Here is a 10371-nt window from a genome sequence, read left to right as displayed (position 1 = left end):
AACAATGTTCATAATAATCTATGGTGATTTCTTTTGTCATGTTTTTAGCTTTGCTCAGGCTCAGCTGATATGGATTGTGGATGGAGGAGGTGATGTATATATACTGTATGTTTAGACTGGACTGATGTATTTTACTCTTCATGTCAGTGTAGTAACTGTTCCATTCAAGTTCACAATAAAAAACCTCATGAATCTGAGACCAATGCAAATGAGTGAAATACAAAGCTTTGGGTCACCACTAGAGGTCAGGATTGCAGAAGTCCTTTACTAGTCTGATTATAGTGTCCAATAATCTAGAGGAAATCGTCATATTTCGCCTCAAAATTGATAGCTAGAAAAATAAGAAGTAATATTTTTCTTAAAGAAAATGAAGCTTTTTAGATTTTATTAATTGATATTTTTCATAAAAAATATAATTATTCATAAAAATACAAAAAAGGTATTGTTAGAATAAAAATATTGAAATGATGAAATTGTATGTAAATTGTATACATTGAATAAATGTATGTATAATATTTAGTCTGAGAATTGTCTTAATTGTATTTACATCTCAGCAGAAAAATCTCAAATGTAACAAACTCAAAATAAGTCATATTAGAAGAAAATGAAATTATATATGTAATATATAATAATACATTATATAATATTTAATAAAAATCTTAATTTTATTTGCATCTCAAAGCAAAAAAATCATGGTATTAAGAATTTGGATGGAGTATTAATTGTCATGGAAGTCAAAAAATATTGCAAAATAAACATTATTTTATATCTTAAAGTGCCCCTATTATGGATTTTTTTAAATTACCTTTCATGCAGTGTGTAACACAGCTCTAAGTGAATGAAAACATACTGCAAAGTGTTAAATCTGAAAGTGCACCGTGTATAAAGTTATTGTCTCTCAAAAGAAAGAGTCGACTCTGAATCATTGAAAGGAGTCCTTTTTAAAACGAATCCCAAGCCGTTTCATGTTGAGGTCAACATGAAACATTAGCATATTGCCCGCCCACTTGTTGGTCTTTTCGCGTTGGTCAGAATGAAAATAAAAAATAGCGGTTTCCCCGGTAACACTGTACACAAAGCAGCACTGCACTCACAAACCTGCTTTATCAGGCATTACAGACATAATGAAATTAAACTGAGACCAATCACCGCAGATTAGCGTCATGCAAAGAAGGGGGTTTGGAAAAATGAATAGTTGAGCGAATCGTTTGGGAGTCGTTGAGCAAGTAAGGTAAAAATAAATGCATATTATAAGACAATGAAAGTGTTTTTTGACCTTGCATGCATGTCAACCTTTTGTTGGGGACTCCCAAAACCAAAATATGAACCTTTCATTACCCATAATAGGGGCATTTAAAAAAAAATTTTTTTTTTTTTTTTGAGATTCTCCCATACACTTTTACAACATATGTACCATGGTACAGTGATAGATTCTATGGTAATACCATGCGAAATTCTACTATAGTTCCATGTCCAAAAAATTTGGTGTTACTATTCTATAGAGTTAAAATGATTGTATGATTGTAAAAGATCAAGTGAATGATCCACAACACAACAGGATGAAAAAAAGAATATTTAATAAAGAAATGCATTAGGAACAACAACTGAATGAACATGAAAAATTACCTCTCAGCTTTGATATAACTGTATAAGTACAGATAATATTTTGTAATGCCGGCATTAGTGAAAACAACTGTTATCCAGTGACTCTTCTAGATTAGACTTCACAATAGAGATTTAACAAAATACAAGAGCCACAATAGAAACCAAACCTCTCTCAGGCTCCAAATGACTTTCTCTCCTAAACTCGGACTTCCTGACTTAAACCTGTCAATTAACTGTTACAACACACGTGACAAATGCAGTGTATGAAAATTCACGGGCCACTATAAGCCCTCGTTTGCATCAGTGTGAAATGTGACGTGAGCAGGGAGGAGCGTGCAAAGGTGGCCGATTACTGAAGAACGTGGAGAAAGTTCACATGGGCAGACTTGAAAGGTTTGCAGTGCAATTAATCACAAGCCAGAAAAAAGGGGATGTTTGTTGGGTGGCAGCCAGAGATTAACGCAAACTCGAGTCATTCCACTGCAAATCATGGTCAGGGAAACCAAGGTTTGCTCAGAGACACGCTGGCAGGATTCACACGCTGACAGGCAGACATTGCGAGTAACCTGTAACATACTTCAAAGAATATCTACTAAATCTCTCTTAGTGCTTCTGTTAAACATCATCATTTATTTGACAGGCTTTTCTTAAAGTAACAGAAAGTAGCAGTGCAAAGCTGATACTACATTTTAACAGACACACAGGAGTTTTTAAAAGAGTGCAAGTACATATTGGACGTTTCCAAGCACAATTATATCTTGGAACTTTCTTGCATCTTTCTTGGTTTCACTGTCATGCAAAACCCAGAAATAGTCTGTGTAGGAGGGCTTGTCAGTTCTCAGTGGCTGAGTTCACGATCTCTCCTATACCGGATGGACGAACTGATAGACGAGTCTTTGTGAGACATCTGGCTTGCGGATGATGCCCTTTTTATAGTACTGCCGAATAGAGCGGCTGAGTTTGTCATAGTTCATCGCTGGACGGTTCTTCCTCAAACCCCAGAGACGCGCCACGTGAGCCGAATCTTCGATTTTGAAGATCCCTGTGAAGACACGCATCCAAAACACGTCCGTTATGGCATTAGGTAAGTTGCTTTACTAACACACCAAATATCAGAGTGGTACTACCATGTTTTTGGACATGTACACTCATAAAAAGGTTGTACAAGGGTTTTTTTTCCCCCAGCAATGCCATTGAAGAACAATTTCTGGTTCCTCAAAGAACATTTAAGTGAACAGTTCTAAAAAGAACCCTGTTTTTCTTAGTGTGAAGAACATTTTAATAATCTCTAAAGAACCTTTTTCCATTGTCACTCTTAAAAATAAAGGTTCCAAAATGGGTTTTCGCAGCAATTCCATAGAAGAACCATTACCAAGAACCATTGGTTCTTCAAAGAACCTTTCCGTAAACAGTTCTTACTAGAACCATTTGTCATAGATTGAATAACAACCCTTTTTCCACTATAAAGAACCATTTTGTGGAATGGAAAGGTTTCATAGATGTTAAAGGTTTTTCATGGAACCACAGATACCAAGAACCATTATTTTTAAGAATGCAGCATGGTACTGGAAATAGCTCAGCAAACTGTCGTGTAAATTATCATGGAAAGTGTGGCCTAATTTGAACAGACCATGGACATCCATTATTTCCATTATTGTGCAGGAGAGCTGTCATGTCCTCACCTTTCTCTTTATTCAGCCAGCGGATGCAGCGTCCGTAACTGTGAGGTTTGAGCAGAAGTTCTCTGAGGAACTGCCACAGATGGATCGGCTGACCAGAACAAGACGAATCCGCTTCAGACCACAGCTCTTCACCTTCTGCGAGACAACACACACACACACACGTACGGCATTATAGTTACATTTCAAGTAATAAGCCATAATAAAAAAAACTGAATTTAGTCAGAATAGATCATAGCCAGAGCTATCCTTTTTTATAAAAAAATACATTTATATCTAGACTGCAAGCATGTGACAGAACTCAAAAATTAATAAGACTGTCTGGTCTATAAGTGCGTGACACAAGCATGTTCTGTCAATCATTTCACATCCCTTCATTGATTATAATGGGAGTGTTCTGTTTTGTTTTGTGACACACAGTTTGTTTGCAGTACAGAAGAAGTGAAAGTGTAATTTAAAGGTGACATATCATGAAAATCTGACTTTTCCAGGTTTTAAGTGCTATAATCAGGTCCTCGGCGCATCTACCAACCAAGGACGCGTGAAAAAGATTAACCCCGTAAAATAGGCATTTTCAAATTGATATAATAAATGATATGTGGAGTATTTTGAGCTGAAACTTCACAGACACATTCTGGGGACACCAGAGGCTTATATTACATATTGTAAAAAGGGGCATAATATGTCTCCTTTAAAGAAAATATAAATCAACATGTACATGTATCATGGACCAGTGTTAGTATTATATATAATATTAGAGTATTTATTAACATTTTGAACTAGCTTTATTTTTATATTTTCAGTTTTAATTTTAATTTTTAGTTTAAGCTTTAGTAATGTACATTAAATCATCATCATCATCATCTCTATTTTTCTCTATTTTTTTCTATTTAGCTTTATTTTTCATTTCTTTTTCAGTTTTTTTTAGTAATTGTAATACTTCCACTTACACAAAAATTTAAATATAATGAAATACACTGAAGTACAATAAGTACCAACACTTCCATGGAAATAAAATGGTATATGAATATTGTAAGCATCAGTACCATGCCACTGCCAGAATACTTGTACAAGTTGTGTGATATAAATTTCAATGAAAATTCTTTATGGAAAATGTCTCACGATAACCTCTTTTGTTTATTGGCATTAATCGATCTGATCTGAACAGGTTAATCATTACATGACAATGACAATCCTTTGCTTTCACTAGTATATTCTCTGTCTGTGGTCTATTTGTAAGGTAATGCCATGGTATTTTTCTGTATATTGGTATCATCGGTGTAGTTTACTGTGCTGTTTCTGTGACGTACCTCTCATCCTGGTCTCTCCACCCGAACATCTTTCCTTCATCCAAGCAGCTGAATGCACAAAGAAAGAGAGAAATGCAGCATGAATACACATGCATGCAAACATTCAGCTTACAGGACTGAGTTAAAGCTGCCTTATATGATACAATCTCTGAATTTCAGACAGGATGCAAAATTGAAATGTGAATTTGAATAAAAAGAAGTAGAATTAAAAATGGAATGGAATTAAATAAAAGGTGAAAAATAGCTGCTGACAGTTGTTTTTAATAATTAAATAATTAAGAAATAATATTTTTCATTATGAATTACCTGTAATCATAACATTAAAAAATAAGATTAAAATGCATTGTGCATACAGTATAAGAGAATAAATAGGTGTTATTAGTCAAAGTTAATCACAAAAAAATTGCAAAAAGTATTTATTAATATTTTGACTTTGCTTTTTTTACATTCTCATAATGTTATTTACATTTTTAGTTTACGTTTTAGTGATTTTGTTATGTGTTGTTGTGAATTTTATTACTTTTTAAAATATTTCTATTTAGCTTTAACTTATTTCAGTTTTAGTCCTTGTACACTTCATTTAGTTGACAAAAGAACATTTCTAATTTTAATTTAATGTTTTTACGTTTAAGTTCAACTTTCTAATCTTTAACTTTTTAAGTTTAACCTTTTAACTTATTTTTTTATTTTAATTTTATTATTTCAATTAATATTCATTAAACAATATTGAATAGTTTTAGTTAACAACAACAACAACACTGTCACTGTGCTGTATTTTTTTAAATTGTATTTTAGTGAGTTTCCTGCCATTCAAAATCTGATTCAACTTCCTGTTTGGCTAATTCCATTCAAATTCACACTGATGAAATGAAAGGGAGTGAATTCTTATATTCTGAATCTTGCACAGCCCTAAATTCAAACAGTCCTCTGCATGTACTGTAGTAAGTGCTTAGCTAACTCAGCACACACTGATCAGACTATTTGTATTTCACCTGATTTCCATATATCCAGATGTGCGTGTAAAGTTTCGCTGCACTGAGGCGAACGCTGTCGGAAGTCTTCCTCGCTCATGGAGCATAAATCTTTGCCATCCAGGTCCTGGAAGGCCTTTCCCACCTGCGGGAGCCTGTAGAGATGCTCCGTCCACAACAGCCACTTCTGAACGTTCCCACAATTCCACTCCATCGGGTCTGAAAGATCAGATCAGATCAGATAAGCGATCAGTCTGGAGCGCTCAGCCATCTCTGGCAAAACACACTGTTGGGATTCAGAGCTGTTTGGACAGACTCCAAATGTTTTGAAACGTCTTAGTGAAGGAGAGCGCCATTCAGAAGAGCAAACAGTGGGGATGGGTGTTTACGTAAGGTGGTGTGACTGTATAAAGACGCAAAATTTAGCATGATACCACAAACTGCATGAACGTGCTCGTAAAATACGGACAAAGCAATAAATCGATTGTAATATGACATGCTGCTGACAATTATGAGCTATTTTAAGATGCACAGATATTTCAAAACAATATCTGCGAGACGTATTTGAATGTTGACTGCTCATCATCATTATACGGGAGGGGTTTGAATGTCCTTAAGGAAAGCTCTCAGCACATTAGTGAAACTCCGGAGGATTAGGCAGATCCTGGTCTATGTGCTTTCAGCTGCCTTCAGGGCTGCTGGAGTCAAAGGCCTTTTCTAACAGTTTCATTCTGACTGTTTGCACGGCTCAATCATAACTCAGATCTGTCTGTCACTCACATTGAACAGGAGTGATGAATGGCGAGTTGTTCATTTGAATAAGTGTCATGATAATATCAGCATGTTGTGTTTTACTGCGGAGGCTGTGAACGAGATGTGCCACGAGTGTGTCACAAGTATTTTTCTATATAGGCGATATATTTGTGAAGATATTCTGAATGTATTTTACGGAAATATTTGACCTTAATATATTGATCTCATTCTGCTATATGTGAATATGCATGATATATTTGCATATAGAATTATAATCTGAATGTAATGTAAACAAAATTTGAATTTATAGCAGTTTAATATAGTCTACATACATTATTTGTATGTATCTGGCATCAATACATGACTTTTATCATATCTTTGTTATATATTACTATAGCTGCTTATCTTATTTTGCAGTTTCAGATTGTACAATCTTATCTTATCTTTTGCCTAAACATCTTTAAAGTTGAGGAATATTTAACATAAACATTAAACATTAAATACATGGAATGAAAGCGTAAAATATTTTGTAAAATTTTGCACCAAAAAGACCAATATATAAATATTTTATGTATTTCTTTTCTTTTAATTAATTAAAATGTATTGTAATATTTTATTTTAAAAATACAATAACTGTATTTTATTACTTAAACTATATTAATATTTCTTAAATATATAAATATTCAAACATCTTATTATCTTTATTAATTAAAATAATATTTGATTAATGTTTAAAATGTGTATATTTTTAAATTAATTTAATAACTTAAAAGGTCATATTTAATAATTTTAATAGTTAATTAATTAAATTTAAATTATAATAATATTTTCATATATATATATAATATTTAAATAATGTAATTACATTCTATTTTATTATTTTAAAAATTGTTTAAATAATAGTTAATTAATTTAATTTAAATAATATTCATATTTTGATATATGTGACCCTGGACCACAAAACCAGTCTTAAGTCGTATGGGTTTATTTGTCACAATATGGGTCAAAATGATCGATTTTTTCTTTTATGCCAAAAATCATTAGGATATTAAGTAAAGATCATGTTCCATGAAGATATTTTGGAAATTTCCTACTGTAAATATATCAAAACTTAATATTTGATTAGTAATATGCAATGCTAAGGACTTCATTTGGACAACTTTAAAGGTGATTTTCTCAATATTTTAATTTCTTGCACCCTAATTGGAATGATAAGAATCATTACCTGGTGTGATGTTGAGAAGTTTACAAGCGGTCTCAATGTCCTTCAGAACTTCTCCCACTACCAGGCTTTGCACCTGTTCTAAAGATCTCTCCTCCACCTGTTCCTCCAGAGTAGGAGACAGCGGGGAGGCTCCCAGCCCGGGGCTGTCGATCACAGGGCACTGCTCCGGCTCCTGACACGGCTCCAGTCTGGGCCCGACGTCCGTGGATGTGGACGAATCCGACACCCTCACCAGCCAGGCGGCGTCCTCGGTGAACAGCATGTCGAAGCAGGACAGATAGAGTCCCGGATGTCCTCGGTCCGAGCCGTCAAGACGGGGTTTGTGGTCGACCATCTCCAAGCCATCTTCTCGCTTAAGAAGGGCCAGCGAGCTCTCGGTGAAGCCTGTGGAGTGAGTCGGCTGAAGAACAGCGCTGTCTGACTGGATTCGGACGGAACTGGCCATTATCTCCTGCAGAAATTAAAGAGAAGAGTTGTTATTAAACCATACACCTTGATATTACACAATTGTATGACTATGTAGTGTGTAAAAGAGCAGCCGTACACCAGAACGTTCAGCAAACTGCTGGTTCTTGAAGGTTTTGGTGCTTCATAGCCAAGCAACTCATCCTATCCAAAGAAAACTCTGAGCCTGAGTGATGCTGTTTCTGTTTTTAAGGCTTCCAGGACGAATGGGAATGAACGCAGAAAGTCAGTGCAGCATGGGGGAAGCAAACTGGATTTGACTGAGTCACTTACTCATGGGTCACTTGTACAGAATGGCGACTGACACTGGAGCAGAGCAGCGGTTTGGAGGACTGCTTTCAAGGTGCCGTCCCCGGTCTCCTGTCTCCTGTGTCAGCATGAGTTTTTAATCAAATCGCAAAGAGGAAAAGATGCTTCAGATGTAGGAGCTGGAGCTGATATCTATCTCCAGTGGCCAGAGGGTAAAGACACAAAGGTGGGAAGATTGCTTGAAGGAAAGAGCAGCTCGGGTTATAAGTTCACTGGAAGATCATTATGCTTCCGAAGCACTAATAGCCTTCGAGAAACGTCTTTTTAAACTGCCAGTTGGAAACAAGAGTTTCCTTAAACAGTTGGTCTTGAAACAGTCATCTGCAAAAGCGAAATATGCCTTCAAGTGAAATGAGAAGAGATATTGCAGGAAAAACAAGCAAAAGAACAAAGACGACAAGCTGTTAGGGTCACATCAACACATGTAGCTGTCAAAATAGTGATATACATCAATATAAACCAGGGACGATATTGTTAACTAAAACTAAAAAATTTTAAATGTTAAATTTTTTTTCAGCAATTGAAATAAAGCTGTAAAAATATAAATAATACATGAAAAATGTATATATTTTACAATATTTAAATATATAAGTTTATTAGATATATATAATTATTAGTTTATTTATTAAATAAAATTTATTGATTTATTAATATAAAATTGCTGAAACTAAAATAGATTATAAATGAACTAATTAGACATATTAAAAGCAAATAATATCTAATAATATTGTTAAAAAACAACTGAAATTAAAGAAAATATACATAGTAAATGAAAAACTAATTTAAATTAGAAATACTGTCTTTGCAACTAACTGAAATAAATGTATAAATAACTAAACAAACAAACAAATGAATAAATGTTAAAAATCAATTTAAAAAATCGAATAAAATTAACATAGCAAACCTTGAACTTAAATTAAATGAAACTAAAATGAAAATGAACGAGCTAAATCAAATGATTAATAAACTACTATATTTTTTGAGTGGTTCTTTCCCATGCAAAGTTTTCCGCAATCATGCAAACGCACTGTGGATGCTGACACTGAACCTTTCCTAAAAATATCAGTTGTTCTTTGAATGAAGGCTGTGCAATATTAAAATATGTCTTAGGGGCATCTAAGAAACTACTCTGAGGAATGCAAGAAAGCTGTCAAATATTCCCTGTGATAGAAACAAGGAACATCATAAATCATGAAGGTCTTGTCAGGGCCTCCACATTACACGAAGAACATCACAGGCAGCCAATGAGAGGCTGTCGGAACGAACAAAGCCTGCTTTGGTCAAGCGAGTACAACAGTAATTTGGACACACTGAGTGTTCGAATGTCATAGTTGCATTTGTAAAAGCAGAAACAGCTGGTTCACAAGTATTTTTAAAATTGTCTCCAGTCTTAAAGGGACAGTTCACCCAAAAATGACACTTCGGTCATCATTTCAAAATCAAATGTGTTTTGCATAAGCCACACAGGTTTGGAACAGCATGTAAATTAGTAAATGATGACAGAAGTTTCATGCAAGCAACCACATCTCTGATTTCTGGATCTTCCTGCATAGACATTTTCCTCTTTGCACTGCGTTGGATTTCGTATGTTTTATTGATAGCCATAAAATTTCATATATAGATCCTGTGAGGGTATTTGTGGGGCAGCCTCCTCTTTTCATAAGTAAATATGCGGGCGTAATAGTTTGATTTAAAGTTCACGGCACAGATGGAGAGTAAGACGTGCTTGTCGGTAATCTGTTGTCATTAGAGTGTATGTCTACAGGACATTCCCCATCTACCACATGTTCTCGGACAACCTCCGTTTGTTTGGACACACCACTGCCGTCATTCATAAACTGGTGAGATTGCTCCACACCCAGCGATAGCAGAGGAAAAGGTTCATTCAGGCTTTAAAGGATGGATTATTATGGCTTAACCCTTGTGTCTCTCAGTTGACTTTTCCCTCATTTTTAAAAGCTTTCAAAAGTTACAGTTACATTACCTTTTAAATTCACCTCTATAATAACTTTATAAAGTTTTAAAATCACAAACATTAATCTTTGCATTTTCAA

The 10371-nt window shown here is 34.6% G+C and overlaps 1 protein-coding gene across 2 annotated transcripts in view; it reads right to left on the bottom strand.

Annotated features, from left to right (window-relative positions):
• Positions 1 to 2429: 2429 nt before the first annotated feature.
• Positions 2430 to 10371, bottom strand: part of LOC107724522 (SAM pointed domain-containing Ets transcription factor-like) — a 13817-nt gene continuing 5875 nt past the window's right edge. The window contains exons 1-6 of one of the 2 annotated variants that reach the window (XM_016533501.1): positions 8282 to 8495; positions 7544 to 7994; positions 5587 to 5784; positions 4595 to 4642; positions 3288 to 3422; positions 2430 to 2647 (exon numbers count right to left, since the gene is read on the bottom strand). In XM_016533501.1, the coding sequence (XP_016388987.1) occupies positions 2469 to 2647; positions 3288 to 3422; positions 4595 to 4642; positions 5587 to 5784; positions 7544 to 7988 (1005 nt within the window). In that variant the 5' untranslated portion in view covers positions 7989 to 7994; positions 8282 to 8495 and the 3' untranslated portion in view covers positions 2430 to 2468. Of the gene's footprint in view, positions 2648 to 3287; positions 3423 to 4594; positions 4643 to 5586; positions 5785 to 7543; positions 7995 to 8281; positions 8496 to 10371 lie in introns of those variants that run through there. The other variant, XM_016533500.1, reaches the window with a different exon arrangement.

This window comes from Sinocyclocheilus rhinocerous, unplaced genomic scaffold (assembly GCF_001515625.1).
Source record: "Sinocyclocheilus rhinocerous isolate Xijiao unplaced genomic scaffold, SAMN03320098_v1.1 scaffold1206, whole genome shotgun sequence".
Taxonomy (NCBI): Eukaryota; Metazoa; Chordata; class Actinopteri; order Cypriniformes; family Cyprinidae; genus Sinocyclocheilus; species Sinocyclocheilus rhinocerous.
The sequence above is the reverse complement of the archived record's forward strand: the minus strand, read 5'-3'. Positions and strand labels throughout refer to the sequence as shown.